Raw genomic sequence first — 20405 nt, 5'->3', positions numbered from 1 at the left:
GCACGGCGATGGGGAATTGTTAGCCTTGCCCACCTCCACATCCCCGGGCAATCTATCAAATTCTCCTCGCCATGTTGTAAATTCAATTTTCCACAGCATAAAGTTCCAAGGTGTTAATATTTAGCGAAAGCCCTTCGATCGATGCGTTTTATGGATTACCCGGCAAGCCAGACAGCTGAAGCCTCGAACAGAAATTGATTGCATATTTCAACGATGGCGAAAATTCAAGCCCAGTCTACAGGCCACAATTCGTTTTACGTAAATTTAATTCAATATTTTTGTCATTCTATGCAGATTTTTGCTGGCATTTCTGCTTGCCAACAAATGTAACGAGTGCGGGCCAAAAAGTGTTCGGTTATCTGGGTCAGAAATGTATTAGAAAGTGCTAACTAACTGAAACGAATGCCTCCGATGCGATTTTCACCATATAAATATTGTACCAAAGTTCGTCTGCCGATAACGGTAAACAAACTTTTGTGGTCAACGGGTTGGCTAATCGATATTATACATATCTCGAAGGAGTAGCAAAAACCAACCCAACGTGTGGTCCCCACATCAAATATATATCGCAATCTTTGATTTTTCGGTCTCCACAGTGCCAACGATGTCGGCATTAATTGAATTCGGTGCCTGGAAAATTCTGTTTTCCCTCTTTTTCGGGTTCCTTGGAAATTTAGCACTTGTGGTGAGTGCGGTGCCCAAAGGAAGGCAAACAACGCGGCCAAAAATGTATAAAAAATTTAATTTTTGAAGCGATGCCAAGGGCTCAAGGACGAAAATGTCGCAACATGATTTAGGTTTTGCAAATATTTGGCACACCAGTAATTAAAAAATTAAAATGCCATCTATTTCAGACTGTTTAGTAACCAAGGAAGATAAATCCAGTACTTAAAATAATCCACTATGTTAAAGTAAATTTAAATAATTAATTTAATTTATTAGAGTTTTAAGAGTATTATGTATATTTTGAGCTTTATTCCTTTTTAGACTTATACTAAGCTTCCTGATATTTTTTGATACTCGCTTAGCTTTAATTCGTGGCCGGTCTAGACCGCTGCAGTGCCTAATTCGCATTATGTACCCTTAGTATGCCTCAGTTACATTTTCCTGGTCGAAATGCTCCGGTTTTGGAGCCCTGCACTCGAGCACTTTGTCGGCTGCCTCATAAATCTTGAGTGAAAATTTTCGTTTGGCCCATAAAAAATTAACAATGCGTAAAGGGGCAGGCAGAAAATACGAGGCAGACTGCTGTGAGGTTTTAGCTTAAGCCAGGATTCTGCGAGGGCTTGCCAAGTATGTCCCTGCTGCACTTGAGACCCCCAAGTACTCACACACACACAGCCACACAGGTATACATATTGCACCCGCACACTCCGGTATGCCAGTGTGTATGTGTGTGGGCAGCCATAAAGGTTTTGTGGTCCAGTTGGGCAGACTCGTTGTTGGCCAGATGCCCTCATGCACGCCTCATCGCCTTCAAGAGTGCACAGGGAAATAAGTGTTGGAAAGTGCTGTTTAAGTTTTATAAAAATAAAAAAATAAAATAAATTGCGAGTTTAAGTCAATCCTTATATTAATAATACAAATCCCAATGAAACGTTTTGTAAACTATAGATTGAAATGCTTATGAATATCTACTAAAATATTTTTTGATAAATGTCACTGAATTCTCTTAAGGTTCCAAAAAAATATCTATTAAGTTCGGAAACCATACATTTTTACGTTTAATAAAAACGAGAAAATAGACTTAATAATTTTCATGTGAATTTACAGTTTATTTTGGAATGAATGCAAAATCCCTTTCCAACACTTTTTTCCAGTGTTGTATCGAGATGGGGCCCGATATTTGCGGTCAGTTCTTCGAGTCTGCATTAAGGAACATGCGATTTCCCTCCGCTCTTGTTTAATTTTGTATGGCCTTGCTTGGAGTTGGAATTGGATCCAGGGACTCTGATAACGAATCTGCCTTTGACTGTCTATCTGGCTGTCAGTCAGTCCGTTGCTCGTAAGTGCATTGGGGAGCTTCGTTTGCGCACTCCGCATGATGTCCTTAATTGTGAATATGTGTTAATGTATTCCCTTTGGCCCGTTAACATTTTATTTTGCCATTTTAAATACTCCCAATCTGGCTTTAAGCCCGGTAGAAAAGGGCCGGGGAAAGGGATCCTTGTCCGACGTGACACCGAACACGTTTTAACGCCGAGAAGCTTCTGGCCCCAGCCTTCATAACTTATGCCCATAGATAAGCGACGGCAGGCTCTTCGTCCTTTTCGTCCTTGCGGTTGCCCCGAACATTGTTGTTCCTCGCTTCTTTTTTTTTGGTATTTTCGGTGGTTCGTGGGAGGAATTCTTGGTTCCTGGGTTCGGGGGCTTCCCCTCTTTTTGCTGCTGGCCATTTAAGCAAATTATGAAATTTTCATAATTCTGTATTGTAATTGCTTAAAGCTCCGGCGAAATTAGAAGCGGCAAGTTCTTGGAAGAAAAATGTTAATGGCAAATTAATAATGCATCTGAAGAGCAGTAATGTAAAACTCTTAGGGTTGGTTATTTATTTAAAGGAATTTATTAATGTTTATCCTTTAAGTGGCACAAGTTTGAAACATGACCAGATTCTCTTAAAGCTTTCATGATTTCAAATAAAAAATATAAACATATTTTAGAAAGGATTTCCTGCAGTTTAAGCCTCTCAATTTTAAATCGCTTAAACACAAATATTTATTGGGCCATTTTCCATCATTGTGGGCCTAATCTCCATGGCAAACCGCAGCAAAGAAATAGCTCATTGGTGCAAAAACCCACTGTTCGATGACCGCAATGGGGTCTCGGTCTCCACACATCCCCACCGACCCACCTTTATATATATTTAATTGTGCCGACCGCATTGTTGGCACGTTACACCTCAAATTGTAATTACATCCTTGATGGACTCGGCCACTCAATGCACGTGCCATTAATTATGAAAATATTGCCCAAACACTTCTGGGCGAAAAGATGCTTTTCCTCTTTATTTTCCGGCAACCTCTCTTTTTCTCTCGCTTTCTCTGGTCAACACTTACATTAAATTTAAAGTATTTACCAAAATATTTTTGCTACACTTGCCTCAAATTGTATTTCCAGTTCGCCATTTGTAACAATGCGCACTCAAACACACACATCAAGTACTTCTGCCAGAATGTGTGTGTGTATTTTAGAAAATGTATTGTGTTACTTGAGTTTTCGTCTGGGCTGGAAAACTCTGTTTTCCGTTTTTGTTTGCACTGGCTGCTGTATGTCCTTTGTGAATTTCCTTTAAATGGGGTTTCACGGCAGCTAAAGTGTGATTCTTACCGGACTCAACAGTAAGGAAGAGTTATTTTAGTTCTTAGTTCCTAAAAACTTTATTGTTTAAAAACTTCCTAGTTGAGAAAATAAATCTTTTCTTCTTTAATAACGTGCCTTGCATTCTTAAAGATTGCAAGGACAGAAATGTATGTTTATTTCATTTTTCCAGGTAATACCCCAATTCGATCACCTGGTTTTTGTGGTACCTTTTTCTCCTTTTCAGCGTAGACCATGTAATATTTACTGAACCAAATTAAGGACATGAAAAATCCCTGCCAGCTTTGCTGAAACTGAAATTGAATAACTTGCTGGATGGTTAGTGGGTGAAAAATGTCTTAATGAAAATTAGGCAGCCAGACGATATTGTTCGTGGGCCAACTGGCAAACTGATTTGGGGCTGACTTCTTAAGATGCCAGGACACGTAGGCCCCGCCAGCCGCAGGACATTTACGGCCGTTAAATTTTTGGCCACCGAATAGACCACGAAAAACGTGCAATTATTCAAAGTACGGAAAGAGTTTTCGCATTAAACGTGTAACTTTTCGGAACCCAAAATGCGGAATGGGCACCAAGGAAATTGTTCATAAGTTGGAGACAACTTTCCGTTAACTTCCTGCGGCTGAAACGAGCGAAAAGGAAACATTTTCATTTTAATTCCAGTCAGCATCTAATTTATTGCCGCAATTTGCCTAGCGTGGCCTGGCTGCCGTTGTTGCCGAATATTAATTTAACATAAACGGCTCACAACCATCACCAAATTGCCCCCAAAATGATTACACGACACTCCCAAGCCTCGTTGTCCTCGATATCCTTGCTGGCTTTCTGACTATGTCGTGGATTTGGCATCGCGCCACTGAAGATCAACATCAAATTACCCTAATCAAATTGTCATTACGCATATTTTAAGTAAATGAGCGCGTGAATTTAGATCAAATTAGCAGGCGGCAGCAACTGGCTGACATTCAATTTACATGTGATTTTCGAGGGGCACATTTTTTACGAGTTCCTCGACTAGGAGAAGTTCATGCGGCAGAGAAATGCTCATTTAATTTAAATTTACAAACGCAGACGTAGATTCTTTGCCTGGTGAAAAAAGTTTTCGCTTTTAATGCAGAGCAGTAAAGTCATTTTTATAGCTGGAAAAAAGCGAGAAACTTGGGTCTGCATTTAAAATAAAAATGTAACTTCTTAATTAACCTTAAAGGTATATAAGCGAAATAAAAAACAAATGGTTGTTACATATTTTAAAGGTTACTATTTTTGAAGTTAAAAGTTCTCTTGTTTATTTTGCCTTCACTTTAAGAATTGCTTAATTCTTTAAAGTACTAGTTCGACTGTATTTTCATTTGTTCGTTACAATCCGCTGAAGTTAAATGACTGTAATTTCTTATACTTTTAAGAAGGAATATAATCTATTTTCCGAAGTTTACCACAAACCCAAGCACAATGTATTTATGCCAAGTTAATTATTTTTCCTGCCACACTGGCTCCCACAACCCATCACGTTCCCAAACACGTGCTGAAACATATCCTTCACTGCCAGTGAGAACTTCCGCAAACAAAGCCCAGTTCTGTTGAGTACTGGAAATTAATCAAGAACGGGTTAACCGCTTGGCTGTTGGGGCCCTTAAAGGCTTCCTCCCACTGAGATGCTCGCCAAACAAAATAAAGCTTAGTTAGCAAGCAGTTTAGAAAAGTTGCGAGGCAAAAAATAAGTAAATATAGAACAGAGCATATAAAACTACTAACAAGACATAAATGGACGAAGAATAAGCAAGGATAACTGAAAAGTTTCGTCTGTGGATAGGGAGCACAGTGGAATAGCACATGCAGGGAACAAAGTTCTGGGAAAACACCTCAAGAATTCTGGGGATGAGATGGTATGGGATGGGATGGGTATGGTATGGTATGAGTTGAACTTTCCACTGAACTGAAGCTGAACTTTTATTTGTTTGACTCGTGAGCAACAAACTTTGCCTCCATGTTCTCTATTTCATTCTTTTGTTTTTCCCCCGATTTTATAGCTGAAAAACGTTACCGTTAGTGATGTCATATCTTACATTTTAAAGAAGATTACTATTATGTTATATTATATTTTATTATTTGTTTGTATTATAGTATTCCGTTTATGGTTAAGAAATGTAGGTCATTGACTATATTGTAGCATCTTAAAAGTAACTTATCTTTAATCTTAAATCGATTTAAATAGTAAAGCTGCTCGAATAATATAATATATATTTTAATATATAACTTGAATTTAAATAATTTTTCCCTTGAAGAATTATACAAAAAACTTTTGTTATCACTTTACAGGTCTATAAAATCGCCAAGTTGCCTCATCTCTCCACGGGGCAACCCCTAGTAAAACCAAAACGAGCAGAGGAACAGCTCGCCAAGTGCACTCCAAATTACTCGAATGATACTTGATGGCTGCAATCAGCAGAGACCCCCAACTGACAGCAGACTTCATTATTTTGATAGCAATTAGCAAATTGAGTTCTATAATATTTCTGTTGTCCGTTTTGCAGGGAGCACTGCAGTTGTTTTAATTTTATTGTGTGTCTCGTGTGTGGCCAAATGTTGTCAAGCAATTAGTGCAGCACGACTGGCTTTTCCTTTTTCCGGCGGGAAATACTCTGCGTATACTTGATATAGGGGTGATGCCGGAGGGGGTTCCTTTTGGGGTATCGCTTTATGTGCGAACACTTGGCAGTGTAATTAACTTGCCGCACCCCAAAAATAACTGACCTCGAGCGAGAATTCAGCAAAAGATTTTTTTTAGTTATATAACGTTAAGGGCAGCTGATAAAACACGGACTCGCTGACACTGCAAACAGCATGGGGGAGTGACAAACAATTAAAAAGGGTTTCCAACTTACAGAGAAAAAAAATTATAATAGGTTTCTATAAGATCCATTTTTAAATACCAAAAAAATGTTTAGGTTCGTGGGAATGAATATATTCAAATTTTCATTAGGTTTAATATTTATTTAATATTTTATTAAGCTATTATTGAATTAAAACAAATGTCGATGCGCCTATATATATCACCTGAACATTTTTAAAGTACTTTTTTCGCATAGAAAATAGGAAATGTTTTGTAAATATATTTTCCAAAGGGGAACTTTATTGAATTCGTGGTCTTTGGTCAGTACATGTGCAATCAAAAATGTTTCAATAAGCTACATTGGCAAAACAAATAAATAAAAACAGCTATCCCAATTTTGGTTTCAAAGAGATTAAAAACCAATAGTTTTTAAGGCAATAAAGCTGAAAACTTTACAGGGATTACAATACCCTACAAACTACCATTTTTTGCGACGTTAGATATGCAGACGGTACAGTTTAAAGGATGTTTAGCCTAACCTTTGCCGTTTACCCATCTACACCCACTTTAATGTCTCAATCATGTCTGCAATTGTTATGTTCCTGAACCATTTAACCTCATTGCCGGCGAACGAGGGCCAAATGAACTGGAAACAGAATTTCTCATGGCCTGATTTGTCGCCTTGTTGTTTCTGATACCCATTTCCAGCTATAATCCCCATAATATTATGAATATGAGGGGGAAATATGATACTTTAAGCTACAATACATTGTGTTTTATGTTTATTTGGCAGCGGTTACATAACCCCGGGTTACAGCCCGATGACAAAGCCAGTTGGAAGTTGGCATCGCATTGATCCATGTTGACAATCTTTGGCGGGTCGCGGAATATAAATAAATATGCCAAGTTATTCGCATACTTTTACACTCGGCTGCTCATCGTGGTGTGTGGCCACAGATCCAAGGAGCGGGGTAAAAAGGCGATTTGTTTTCGGTTTCGGTGCTGGAACAGTTTATTTTTATTGCCGTTCGACGCGACTTCGATGCCATATCGATGGCGATGCCGCCTGACAAAAGGCAAATGCACCCATTTGTCATTTGGACAACGAGCTGACAACGGTTCAGTGCCACTTGTCACCGATGAGCCGCGGGAAAAAGACCGAACAGCAGAAATCCCAGTGGCAGATTGCCCTTCAAACTGTTTACTTTACAAATATACAACAAAAATCACAAGCACCCACTTTTTTCGTCGAGTGATAAAACCCTTTTTTGCGTAATGGGCCGAACACACAAAGTGCTTTTAATTAAGCATCGATATGTGCTTAAATATGAAATGCCCTCACATATTTAATTAAAAGGAAATTGTATCCCGTTGCCACCTACAAAGAGACTTTGTCCTCGTTTTTAATTGCGCATTTCATGCATTTTAATGCGACTGCCCACATAAAAGACGCCTACCGTAACCCAAAAGAAATTGTAATGAGCTCAAAACCGAAAAGGGAAAATTACACAAGCCACACAAAAAAGTAAAATAAAAATGCAAACAAATTAAAGGCAAGGAAAGCCCATAAATTTTATATGGCTTTGGACCAAACAGATCTGACGAGGCACATTGATATGGAATTAAGCTTGGGCTGCTAATCAAATGTAAGCACATTTAATGTTTAAATAAACAGAAATGAGTTGATCTGGGGCAAATAGAACAGACGAAATGAAAAGAGTCTGGGGCCTGAAAGGACGATTTCTGGCATAAGCCTCCAGTGTTTTTCCCTTTGATTAAGTCCCCCATAAATATTTATGTGCAGCAGCGGCAAAAATGCGCATTCATGATGGGAAAAATGGTATTTAATTGAGAAGTAAAATATAAGAAGCACGTGATAAACAGAATAAATATCCTGAACTCGAGAAGCAACGAATACGAGATTTCCTGGGTAAAATAAAGTATTAAAAGTGAATTCTGCAAAAACAATTTTGATTTAAAAAAAAAACAAACAAAACATTAAACAAAAAAATGAAAACAAAAATTCTACCATTTTTCTTTCTTGTTAAATACTTCTAATTGATTTTTCCTTTTTGAATACAATTAATTCCCTTGGTTCTTTTGTTATTAAACGCATTTCAATCATCATCAACTCTTTTCTTCCCCACTCGTAAACTCCAAAAATAAACTTGAATTTGAAAGCAAACACACTCGGTTTGCGATGCTTCTGTTCTCGACGACCCCACTTGAAAAATATATCATAAATTGTGTTATTGAGTTAGCAGTGGGTCTCTCATCACAAAAAAACGCTGAAACAAAACACAAATACGAACCACGAGAGCCACTTTCAGACTTGGCAAACAAAATAAAGTCACCGAAGACTGAGAATTTGTGTGTATTTTTTGTGAGGATATTTCAGTGCCTTCGTTTTATTCCTTTTGAAGTGCCTCCCGAAAAAGAAGCACAAAGTTGAGTTTATGTCTGCTTCTGTGGGGCATAATTCCCTTTAAAGACTTTAACGCTTTTTTAATAATTTTTTATTGTCAAGAAACTCGCCTGGGTGTTATTTGCATTTGAGAAGTTTTAAGTGCCGCCATCTCGGCTGTTCCTCACAAACTTTATTTGCGTCTTAGTTTAATTTCTGAGTTTATTTGGTTTGTTTCAAAAGTTTAATAAACGACTGAACTCATAAACCAATTTCAGAAAGCACAAACGGAATGTATTCAATTTGTACTCGTTAATTTAGCAACATAATTCCATTAAAGCCGGAGTTACGGCATTTTAGCCAATCAATATCCGTGCAATAAATATAAACTTCAAGGACACTCTCGACCTTTTTGTCAAGTTAATCCCATTGTTCGCCAATATTGCGGTCCAATATTTTTTAAGCCGCATTTATGCATTCGTTTATATTCAATTTGCATTCATACATTTGCATAGGTCACCGTTTTACTTTGGCAAAAAATAAGGAAAATAAACTTTTGCGTTTGTTTTGCATCATTGTGCACTGAAAAACCAGCAAAGTGTGCAAATAAACGGAACCGGGATTGAATTGTCACAGCTGCAATTTTTCAAATGTCAAATCAAAACAGAAAACCAATTACTTTCGATGATTAATTACCATTTTCGAAGGACCAAATGCTGGAGACCGCAGAATGATTTTGATTGCGAACGGGGCAAGCAGTTCGTTTGATTTATGATGCGATCAACCCTTTGCTGACAAGTCCCCGATGTGAAGGGTCCTTTCTGCCTCGAATTCCTGAAGGATAACCATGCCAAAGTTTCGTGAACTTGGTCCTGCGTCATGGAAATCACCTTAAAATTCATAAGTTTGTCAGCAGGGCCAGGGGGGGAAAATTCACTGAGGGTCTTAAAGGCGTCAGGCAGAAACCTCAAGTAACACACCAGCTGCATGTCATTAACTATATGAGCGTCCTGGCGTAATCCCCCCTCCCCCCACTTGGCGCACAACGCGGCGTATGCGTAACGCGACCAACTTTTCAACGCTTCATTTTTCGAACATTTAGCAAAACCCACTCGTTGGAGTGTGTGGTATACGTATATGACACCTTTTCGCCCACACTCCATATTATTTTGTACTTTTTTGCTATTTCGCTGTCATCAAAGCTGCGGATTATGCGCACAAAAAACGAGAGTTTATGGCTGAAATTATGCAAAGCAGACCAGCAGACGATAATGATGGTGGTTTTGGAATCCTGCGGCTGATGACGATAATTTCCAACTGCCAGGACTCTTTAACCCATCAAGGACGTCGCGAAAGTGAAAATAAGTTCGGCTTTGTTTCATATAAATACAAATTTTTTTTGCGATTATTATGATTAAGATGAAAAGTGAAATTTTGTATGGCTGCATGGAAATTTCATATTTTAATTACAATTTGTTTCGGCCGCAAGCGACCCAAATTTAAATGTTCCTACACACATTGAAGGAAGAAAGGGTTCTTTCAACCCTTTTGGCGACCGTCGGTGTTCCCAGCTGCATGCCTGGATGCATAATTATGTTGCCAAACTGGTTGGCTGACCAGCAAAAAATATGTGAATGGGCAAAATAACCCAAAAGTCGAAAACCCAAGTTACTTGAGCATGACGAATGGCTTTGTTGAGTTCACCACATCTTCGGGAGATTTTATTAAAAAATTCTAAGACACAGGTGCAGTTTGGCAAAAGTTTTCAATTCGGCTTCTGTTGAAAGATCTAGATGGATAGTTTAATTTCTGGAAATACTTTCTGCTCTTATCACTTGGCAAACCTGTTGTCGACGATTAAATATTAATGGCACCCATTAATATCTTCCTCGGCCGTCCGAAACCAATAAAATTTACTAATGCCGCGATATTTATGGAAGCTAATTTATGTTCTAGACGAAGTAAATTGGAAATCGATTCCAAGACTTCAATAAACCATTTATTTATTTTACTTATTTTTAGCTTCTAGGCAAATTACTTTTTTCGAGGAAACCACTTTAAATGGAAACCATCTAAGAGCGGAAGTAAAAGCGAACTGATATTGTCGCGAGTCCGAGGTAGTGTTCACTTTGCGGTTTCTGATTGTCAAGTCATTCGAGCAGGTGTAAATTAATCGCAACAGAGAGGCTACTACTCATGTAATGAAAAGATACATGCACCTTGAAAAGGGAAAATAAATAACAGTTTTCTCGGGATAAACACAAATCCATTGACACAATTTATAAAAGCTTTTCATTTATTAAACCAATTATTGGTATTTTAATAAATTCGTAATATGTAATAATAAAAACAATGCTAGTCAATATGGCAAAAATAAGTTTTAAAGAACATAGATAATTAATATAAATAATTAAGGGATTACTATATCGTTTTTAATCAATTTGTAATTTAGTAATCTATTTTTAATTTAGTAAATATAAGCTTGTCATGATCAATTTTAATGAATAAAGATTACTTCTTTAAATTAGCTCTTATCCAATTTTATATATACAATATACGATTAAATAAATTATGTACGATGATATATTTTGTTATCGCACAATTGACAAAATGTGTGACCTACGTTAAAAACAAAATCAAATTGTAAATTTATAATTTATTGGGAAACACTACATCTCAGTTGTAAACCTTAAATTATAGGTGTATTTTACAAATTCTTGCTTTAGCTTTGGTAAAATCAAGGGCTGGCTTGACCTCCTTTTCCACAATTCCAAAAAATATATTTTGGAATGAATTTAATTCCAGGAAATGTAATCTAAACATTGTAAATAAAATTCAGGGATCCTGTGTCAAACTTACCCAATGCGCAACGGCATGTAAATCGAAAATTACCAGAAATTGTCACTTTACATCACGCCTGCTGCAGGACCTATAAATCATGCAGCACTCACACCAACACACTGGCTTACAGGAGAAGCCACAATCTGGTCTAGTATTTTGGCAGCGGAGATCCTGGCGGGTGTGTGTGTGAGTGAATATTCAAATCAGTTGCTGGCTGCCAATAAATGAAATTCTCCACACACTCTCACTCACAGGGCACACACACACACACACACACACAATCCACAAACACTAAAATTGAGTGGGAAAATTGGAATGGTCCCCGTGTATTTAGCAAATGAACCGTACTTTCTGTTGATTTTCCCGGCTTCTGTTTTATTTTTTTGGGTACCGCGCACTAATCAAATATTACAGACTTTTGCACAGCTATGCGATCAGCGAAACGGAATTAAGTTAAATGCCAGATGAATGGCAGCATCATTACGACGGCAACACTTTGGCTGCCAATTAACTTGCCCGAATTCAATTAGGTTGAGTTAGGGACCCGGGATTTGGTCCTGATTTGTGGCCAAGTTCCCAGCTTATCTGCCAGCTTAACTGCGGCAAATCCAACGGTTGAAGTACGTTAAAAACACTGGGGCGGATTAAACAAAATCGAATAGCAAACCGTACTTTCCGAAAAGCAAAGCAAACGAATACTGAAGTCGGCCGAAAGCGCGCTGAAAGTTAAATCCGAAGTCGAGAACGCGGCTCGAGCTTCCAACGGCTCGAAGCAATCCGAGTGGCACTTGCAACATGTTGCAAGTACTTCGGCGATTCTATGTTTTTGAGTCCGTACTGCCGATCTTTGAATTTCATTCCTTATGGGCTAATTTAATTTTTTTTAACGTTTAAGCAAAGCTTTTTTCCTATTACAAAACCCACTTTGTGATGATTTTTATGTTTATTAAAAATAATTATCTTATAAAAGTTATTAGCCACTAAGACATTTTTTAGTTTAACTGTCGTCAAATTTGTAACGATACAATATAGAGAAAAATTTTAATACAGACAGATGGAGCCAAGTTTTTTGGGTATACAAAAATGACGCCTTGGTCATTGATCCTGTCATTTAGGACCAGAAATAATTTTCACTTTTTAGCCCATTCACAATCTTCTCAAAATGATAAGACACCAATAATTTCTGGCACATCCAATGGTCGAATTTAACCGAGATTTTTTGGGTTCTTAAATATAAACTAAAATAGTCTCATTTGGGAGAAATAAACTCAATAAATCCTTTCAATCCTCGACCCATACATACGTAATAGAAAATTTATCTCTACTCCTTTAAAAATTAATTTTTCCAAGTCTTATCGAACTATACGTCTTAATAACCGAATATTTTTGTCTAGCCAATATTCCCAACGCATTTGAATCAGGTAAAGATGCTGTCCAGTTCATTACATCCATGAAACAGATAACTAAACTCTTATTTATAGCACTTCTGGTGTAAAAGGTAGCAATATCAAACTAAGCGATATCAAACGATTTTTTCTTAAAATGAAACATTTGTTCTTTACAACCTTAATAAGCTTTTCACTTTTCATTCTGGAGCCTGTCTAAGACCAGTATGCGTTCCAAATTAAAAGTCCCCGATATTTTAAAATGTTCATAGTACGCATTGACTTGACTCAAATAATTTAAAATCCTTATTTGTAACAACATTTTTTAGATATTCCAAAAATATGTCTGAAATAAAAAAATATTTATTGAAAACTTAAAGTTATTTTACGCAAGTTAGTTAGGGGGCTCTCCAAATATTACGTAAATCCTTGCTGTCAGGCAAAAGGTTACTGTTGTGAAACAAATTCATTTTTGACTTTAACAATTGTTTACACACTGGAGAGAGCTTCCAAAAACGCAAACATTATTGTATACACCCTCTAATTTAATCATAACTTTGACATATTTATCTGGTTTTTCCCACCCATGTAGTTATTTTTCAAACGGAAAATTTATTTGTTTCAGAACAGAAACCTTTTGGCTGATATCAAATAATTACGTAATATATGGACATCCCCATATAGGAGTGTTGACAGTGTGGCCGTATGGTAATTGCTATTATATACCAGCTTTTAGGAATGCTCGACAATCACGTGGATGTCACTTTTGTCTTGACAGCTGTTTTCTGAACCCCGAAAATTAAGCGCATCGAATAGGACCCATTTCTTTTTAGAAGCCCGTGCATTTATTGTAAGTTAAAATCCAATAAACCTTGGATAACACTAACACTCTTTAAGGCAGAAGCATTCTCAAATGGGGGATAAACCAAAACGCTGCGTCCACTGGAATCTTCCAAGGGATTCTTCATCAAGCAGTTCTTCATCAAGCTCATCCTCATCGACCAATGATTCTGTCTCTAGCTCGGATTCATCGAGCACCACCGATCCCGAACCGTCGTTCCGCCCAAGACGTTGTATAGTCTCCTATACAACGGTTTCAAGCTCAAGCCCGAGCAGTCTGGACTCCAACGAACCCTCAACATCGACGGGAAGACGTGGAGGTTGTGGACGAATTCCGATAAGCAAGAATTCTAGAGTCGGTCCGCCGATCAAACGGGTCAAATACGTGGCCGTAGAGGACGCGAGCTCCACCACCACCGAGCCCTACCACTGTCCCGTGTGCCTGGAAGATGTGCGTCGAAACGCACCGGTGTCCACCACATGTGGCCACATTTTCTGCAAGCGCTGCTTTTTACGTGTCCTTAGTGCTACGTCAAAGTGCCCAATGTGCGGTATTTACTCACCTGAATATCATCGAGTTTACATGTAAGCCTAGGGCAAGGCAGAAGAGCTTCTTAAGTTCCTTAACCGAAACTGAGTGTATGTAATAAAAATATTCATACCAAGAAAAATTATTTCTAAAAAATGTTACTTTGTGATTCCTAAGTTGCTTTAATAGTAGTATAAAACCCTAAATGGTAGAGCTCAGTTTGATAAAATGAAAAATATTTAATTATTGAAAGCAGTGCTAAAATATAGCACTTGGCAGCTCTGAAAACTGCAATCAGAAGTGTATTTTCTGCTGCTAAATGCATAAACTTTAGAGTAGCACCTGGAGAAACTGTTGCTCCACCATAACACTACGTAAAAGAAAGAAACTTATCCGAAGTGCAACATCCTCATGGGGAACACGACAATGCAGTCGGAAAGTTTCAGCTCAAAAACTAAAAGTCAAATATAAGAAGGCAGCCAACTTTGGCCATAAAACATGGCAAGCAGCCATACACTCATACTCGCAGGAAGCCCGGGGAAACCCAGAAAAAGGAAGGTCCTTTCGGGAGGACGGGCCGTGGCAAAGCAATGAAAATTCCGACCTACCGCAATAAATTCCGCGGGAAAAACAACGCAAGCGATGCCAAAATGAGAGTGAAATGGCCAACACACACTCATGCCGAGGAATGGGAATCACACTCCTCGGAAACCTCAAGGAAGCATAACACCCACAGGGATACCTCAGACCTCAGAGACGGCGCTATAAATCGCGCTTAGCCTAAACAAAACATAGCATCAGGAAGCATCAGAATCGGTTTCGGTTTCATTTTCAGATGGCATAGGAGAAGCGGGCGGCACAGTCCCCAAAAATCTTTGACCTGGCACAATGCTCCACATTCTATGTTTCGGTTCGAGTTCGAGTTCGAAGCGCTTCTGCGCAGTAATACTCGTGGCCAAACAGCTGTTCTAGGCAAGTCCCTTACCTAGGACAACATGTGCATCCTTATGGGCGTTAGGTCCTTTTGCAGGCTCAACACCGAATGACTGGAGGCTGGCCACCGCTGTTTACATTGTCATAATCCACCCGTTGCCCGATTTGTTCGCCGAGGCCGGGGGCTATCAGATTTTAAATATTATCCCCAAAATAACTAGCGGTATAATTAATTTGAATTGTTTATTTATGCGGCTTGACATAAACGCTACAATACTTCGCAGGCGATTTATGCTGTTTCCCCCTTTAACAAAACCTTTTTTAGTATATTTTTATATAGGTCCATTTTATTTCTGAACAGCAAAAACCGAAGAATTCATCAAATTTAGGAGAGCTTGGGTGTTTAAGCCCCCGCCAAGGAAAGGATTTCAAACAGCAACATATCTCTTCAGCAGTCGGCGATGCGTAAAGGCTTGATCTCTGGCTTTTTACCGCTTGCTATCGGATCTGTGATATGATATTAAGTATTGTAATTAATTTCAAACGTTTCTTTAACTTACCTGTGATCAGAGACCAATATCTTAGCTTCCGTTCTCGAAAAGCAGCTTACCAGCCGCAAGGACACGAGCTGCAACCACCACAGGGACCACAACCACAGCAGGGACTGCAGCCACCACAGGGACCACAACCACAGTATGGAGTTCCTCCCATCAGAGGAGCCAGGCAACCGGGCGGGCAGGGTCCCACATAGAAGGGATCGAAACTGCAGCAGAGCATCAGAACCATCTTGAAAGTTTTGGATTTGCCTGAGGAGACCCGCGAACCACTTCTAGTATATGCAGCTAGAGCTCAAATGCCACAGCTGCAAGGAACAAAAGATTAAAAAAATGTTTCAATTGAGACCGAAGAGATCATATATGAACGTGTGCCGACCGTTGTACACTGTACGTGTTGCGGCACTATGCCCGCTCATCGTAACGATGCCGACCGATGAACTAAAGCCTTATGTTCTTATATTCCGGAAGAACTTTTTCTTTATCTAAGTTTTGTATGTAGATTTTCGCTTCGTAACTATTTCGATTTGTGTGAGTTTAGTGCACACCTACCCAAAACTTACTTTGATTATTTGCTGCTGAAGAAATATGCTGAAGTTAGTCCTTGGCTATAAATTTAGAATTTTGTTCAAATTTTCATATTTTTTTTATTTCACAAGTGAGATGTGTTCAGTCGAAGCTGTTGAATGTGAATGAGCTCTGTTGGTTTCGAATCACACAAAGCCGACAAAAAAGGTGAAGTTTCAGCCCACGGCCTACTTGTGACTACTAAAAATTTGAATATCAAAGCCTACTGATTTCCTTCGCTGGCTGGATTTTATTCCTCTTCCGGTGGATCTGCCGCAGGCGGTGTTTCCCGTTTCGCAGCTGCCGGCTCCGAGTCCTTTTTGGCCTTTTCCTCCTCTGTCGAGGAGTCCCCGGACTTGCGATCGCTCCCCAATTTGGGCAGCAGAGGTCCCACCAAGGCACATGCCTTGCCTCCAATACTTTGGACCACAGAACAGGCGCCATCCATGCGATCGCCTTCGACCAAGGGAGTTTCTCCCTCCACGGCCGTCAGCTGATCGGCCACAGGACCGCCCCGGGTCACAAGCTCGGAGATCGGTTCACGGGTTTGTTCCAGCACCCGGCCACCCAACTGCTTTAGCGAGTGAGTAACCACCAAAAGCATGGCCACTACGCTCGTCACCCCGATGGCCGTGTGCACTGTTTCCATGGCTCCGGAGGAGGAGCAGCTGCAGCTGGATCTTCTGGAGGATCAGGAGGATCGATCTCGGATTTTTCAATCGACCAGGATGACAGCTAGCTCGTGGACTACTCACTCCAGCTAGTCAGCCAGCGTTGAGATGGTATCATACGTGGAACGGACTAGATTCCGAATGGTCCGCGATAATCCAACCAACAGGCCGTTGAGATTATCCGAGCTGACCACCGTCTCCTGTTCGCCGTGGTGCTCCGACTTTGAATCGTTCACGATCAGGACTATTTTACGGATCATCATAACCATAATCATGCCGTACACAACGATCAGGAGCTCCGCCTCCTTGTGATGAACGAGAAAGGACTCTTGTCATGCAGGATGATTACCAGTTGGCGGACCACTGGCACTATGGAATCGAGGGCGTCGATTGATCCATAGACAGCATGATGTTAGTTCGTAAATTTAAAATTATGAATTTTTTGGAAGCCGTTTGCTTCATCAAAGATTGTGGTATCAATTGATGAAATAAAAGCCCCATGACTTGGTACTAAAAATCTAAAACAACTTTGCTTCCTACCATTAAAAGCCACTTTGATAGGAAGGTATTTTTATTTTATTGGATTTTTTACTTTTATTTGTTCATTTAATTTGTTAATGCTGTTTCTTCTTGACTTCTTGTTTGATTCTTTAGCAGGGGTTCATTATTAATAGCTGTGATAACATTGACTATGCCAGCCACCGGGTGTATATCCTTTATAAATGTCAAAGTCACATGGACAAACGGCGCATCTCGGGTAAGGGCCAATGTAGAAAGGATTCATGGCAGGGGTCCAAGGGCGACTTAAATAGACCATTTTGAACACTCCACAAGAGCCTGAAAAACCTTGGTTTAAAATTTTTTCACATATTCTAGCACCACACAACTTACCAAAGAATTCAAGAAGAAAAGCAAAAATATAAACAAATATTTTACTTAAACGACACGTTCGGTGTTTGAATTTGAACTAAATAAATCGATGTTTAAATCCACTGTTTTGTTGACACTTAAATCAAGCATATGATTTAAAATTATTATTTACACATTTATGTCTCTGTTGCAGATTGCATTTTAGTGGTTTCATATACATAAAAGTGAGTACTAAACGTATTTATTAAGCATGTCAGTCAAATAATAATTAATACCATTATAATTTGCATAAATATATACAAACATGTTGTTTTAAACTCTTTAGTTAATATGGTGGTATTATTAGTAGGGTAAGCACATGTGCAGCTTTAAAAAAGATCAATAAAAACTGATTTTGTGATGTTAACTCAACTATTAATTGGCAAAAAAAAGTCAAAAAATTATTTATTGGCTTATTTTATTTCCTTTCAAAGGTTGACCAGTCTACAAGTTCAAAGTAACGATATAAAAAAGGTACATCGTTGTGATGCATAAAATCTTAAAAAACAATGACAACCCAGAAAAAATAAAATGTACACTGGTTGTAGTAGATAATTACTAAACAGTTTTAATTAAACCCATTCGGTTGTTCACTTATCAAAGGGATTATTGTATATTAGCCAAAAGTCGGAAAAAGTTTTTGTTTGGGTGGGCGTTGGACACTCCTTCAAAGGAGGAGGGATCTTTTGCTTAGAGCTCTCCATTACTCCGCCTTCTTTCTTCACTTCTGCACCCTCTGGGGCTTCTGTTCCGTCTGTGCCGTCTGCTCCGCCTTCTTTTTTGGGTCCGGGGCGGGATTGCAACGGGGTAGCTGGGATTCCGGACAGACCCCGCACTCCGGAACCGTGCAGTGCCCCTCCTCCAGGCAATCCGGGTCGCAGCAGGGCGGATCGGGTCCAATGTAACCGGGATTAAATATGCAAGGCATGCTGCAGCTCCTCCACGAGAAATGAAGGTCGAGGCGGTTGAAGGAGGCAGGTGGGTCCTACTTTACCGATTTTCAGAATTTACATATGTAGATGCCACTGTGTTCAAATTTCGGATAGAGTGAGGCTCGAAAATTGCCTCATTTCTATGGGGATTAGAACACAATGGCACAAGGCAACTAGATGCCCGATATGCGCAAAGCTCTAAACAAAACTAATTAATAGCATATCGGGATCAACTTGACTAGCCTGCATAATAGCATTTTCAAACCTTAAACAGACTAAGAATTTTTAAGAAAATTGATTATATTTTAAAATTGTAAATGTATTTAAAAATATATAAAAAGCAACCAAGCAAAAATTGTTATTCTTTATTTTTAAGCTAGTAATAAAATATACTCAAAAATCTTCGAAATTAAAAAATTCCGTTAATATATTTTACATATCATGTCAGTATAATTTAAATATCTTATTGGTCAAAAGTGTTTTGTGACTAGTGTAAACGAACAACAGACACATTGAACTCTCACTGAAATTCCGATACAGAGCCCAAACACAAACACCAACTAAATCACCGGTTATGGCGTGCAGAATGCTTATAATTATTTCATAATCGGGCAACACTTCAGTTTTATGGTGACAAAAGCCTGCGGATGGACAAGAGCCCCTGCAGGCCATCGAAACTGGGCCACAAATGGCTGCAGGCGCAAATATGGAATTTAAGTTGAAATTAATGAATAATTAAGCTGCGCTGGGCAGACGCTCGCAGCGGAAGTACGGCATTTGCATAGCTAACACAATGAACTACATATAGTACGGGCGGACAAGACTTGGGCCGTTCATAAATTAGATATGCAAATGCAAATGCGAGTGGAAATGGAAAACTAACGGCAATTCCTTTGTCAATTAATCAATAAATCAACGCAACCGCTTGCCGCGATCCAGAAAGCGTTGCGGAAATCACTTGTCCCACATATCTCCGCCCCCGCCCATAAACTCCATTTAGAAACATTCCCCGCTGCAAAAGCTGTAAGCTGCAAGTTGCAAGTTGCAAGCTGCAAGCGGCAAGCTGCATCTCCATTCATCTACATCACGCATGCCAATTTGCTGCAGCACGGTTTTTGATTGCTCGCTAAGTTCCTACCACTGTGAGCCCCCCATCGAAGCCGATTCCCCGGTTTTAAGGCGATGGCAGAGTCATTAGCATCAAAGGGCAACGGTGACATGACCAGCGCTTCTGACAGCCCAGCTGCACAGTGGTCCTCGGGTGTCTACAACATATTTCCATCATATTCTTTAACTTACAAATATTAAAATAGCACAGGTTTGGCATTTTATTGCTTAGATACAAATATATGTAGGTTATGATATATACCGAATCATTAAATCCTGAATATATGAATATTAATAATAACCTTAGCAAGGGAAATTTCCAAATTACCATTAGATAAATTACTCTGTAATAACCCTAAAAAGGAATAGACACAGGATAAAATACTCTGTAATAACCTAAAAAAAAGAATACATACATAAATTATTCTGAAAAAAGATAATTTCGATAACACTAAATATTTCAAGGAAAATATATATCTATAAGTATTTTTAATTTTCCTTAAGTCTCTGTAACCAAGGCATTAAAGCTTATCTTAAGTAAAAAGATGGAAAGCCGTATTATTTTTATTCCTTGCACACCATTTT

General features: G+C 39.0%; 7 protein-coding genes across 10 annotated transcripts in view; 1 reads left to right on the top strand and 6 right to left on the bottom strand.

Moving 5' to 3' along the window:
• Positions 1–12094, bottom strand: part of rdo (reduced ocelli) — a 54171-nt gene extending 42077 nt beyond the window's left edge. Inside the window, exon 1 of the mRNA XM_017090114.4 lies at positions 11412–12094. The gene's annotated coding sequence lies outside the window, so the exon portion shown is untranslated. The remainder of the gene's footprint in view (positions 1–11411) is intronic.
• Positions 12095–13444: 1350 nt separating this feature from the next.
• Positions 13445–14254, top strand: elfless. Of its 2 annotated transcripts, none has more exons than XM_070994415.1 (2): positions 13445–13628; positions 13680–14254. In XM_070994415.1, the coding sequence occupies exon 2, from the start codon at positions 13692–13694 to the stop codon at positions 14205–14207; it is 516 nt and encodes a 171-aa protein (XP_070850516.1). In that variant the 5' UTR covers positions 13445–13628; positions 13680–13691; the 3' UTR covers positions 14208–14254. The 2 variants fall into 2 exon arrangements, with proteins under 2 accessions (XP_070850516.1, XP_070850515.1); XM_070994414.1 differs by having other exon boundaries at positions 13446–13628; positions 13676–14253.
• Positions 14255–15407: 1153 nt separating this feature from the next.
• LOC108009827 (male-specific sperm protein Mst84Da) lies at positions 15408–16353 on the bottom strand. Of its 2 annotated transcripts, none has more exons than XM_065865425.2 (3): positions 16198–16353; positions 15655–15942; positions 15408–15587 (listed from the first exon to the last, which is right to left on the bottom strand). In XM_065865425.2, the coding sequence occupies exon 2, from the start codon at positions 15864–15866 to the stop codon at positions 15687–15689; it is 180 nt and encodes a 59-aa protein (XP_065721497.1). In that variant the 5' UTR covers positions 15867–15942; positions 16198–16353; the 3' UTR covers positions 15408–15587; positions 15655–15686. The 2 variants fall into 2 exon arrangements, with proteins under 2 accessions (XP_065721497.1, XP_016930005.1); XM_017074516.4 differs by having other exon boundaries at positions 15641–15942; positions 16198–16352.
• A 92-nt stretch (positions 16354–16445) lies between these two features.
• LOC108009818 (uncharacterized) lies at positions 16446–16953 on the bottom strand. The gene has a single exon (XM_017074504.4). The coding sequence runs from the start codon at positions 16848–16850 to the stop codon at positions 16452–16454; it is 399 nt and encodes a 132-aa protein (XP_016929993.3). The 5' UTR covers positions 16851–16953; the 3' UTR covers positions 16446–16451.
• An 8-nt stretch (positions 16954–16961) lies between these two features.
• On the bottom strand, positions 16962–17284 carry LOC136116964 (uncharacterized; the record flags this gene model as incomplete). The annotated part of the gene is given in 2 exon segments (XM_065864920.2): positions 16962–17204; positions 17207–17284. Coding segments are annotated over 2 exon segments (321 nt in total), but the record flags the coding sequence as incomplete, so codon positions are not given.
• Positions 17285–17425: 141 nt separating this feature from the next.
• LOC108013121 (uncharacterized) lies at positions 17426–17893 on the bottom strand. Of its 2 annotated transcripts, none has more exons than XM_017078796.3 (2): positions 17764–17893; positions 17426–17709 (listed from the first exon to the last, which is right to left on the bottom strand). In XM_017078796.3, exon 2 carries the CDS (start codon positions 17687–17689, stop codon positions 17540–17542), a length of 150 nt encoding a protein of 49 aa, XP_016934285.1. In that variant the 5' UTR covers positions 17690–17709; positions 17764–17893; the 3' UTR covers positions 17426–17539. The 2 variants fall into 2 exon arrangements, with proteins under 2 accessions (XP_016934285.1, XP_036668612.1); XM_036812717.3 differs by having other exon boundaries at positions 17426–17718; positions 17764–17878.
• A 440-nt stretch (positions 17894–18333) lies between these two features.
• LOC108012629 (uncharacterized) lies at positions 18334–18870 on the bottom strand. Its single transcript, XM_017078054.3, has one exon. It carries the CDS (start codon positions 18707–18709, stop codon positions 18503–18505), a length of 207 nt encoding a protein of 68 aa, XP_016933543.3. The 5' UTR covers positions 18710–18870; the 3' UTR covers positions 18334–18502.
• Positions 18871–20405: the final 1535 nt, after the last annotated feature.

This window comes from Drosophila suzukii, chromosome 2L (genome assembly GCF_043229965.1).
Source record: "Drosophila suzukii chromosome 2L, CBGP_Dsuzu_IsoJpt1.0, whole genome shotgun sequence".
Classification (NCBI taxonomy): domain Eukaryota; kingdom Metazoa; phylum Arthropoda; class Insecta; order Diptera; family Drosophilidae; genus Drosophila; species Drosophila suzukii.
The sequence above is the reverse complement of the archived record's forward strand: the minus strand, read 5'-3'. Positions and strand labels throughout refer to the sequence as shown.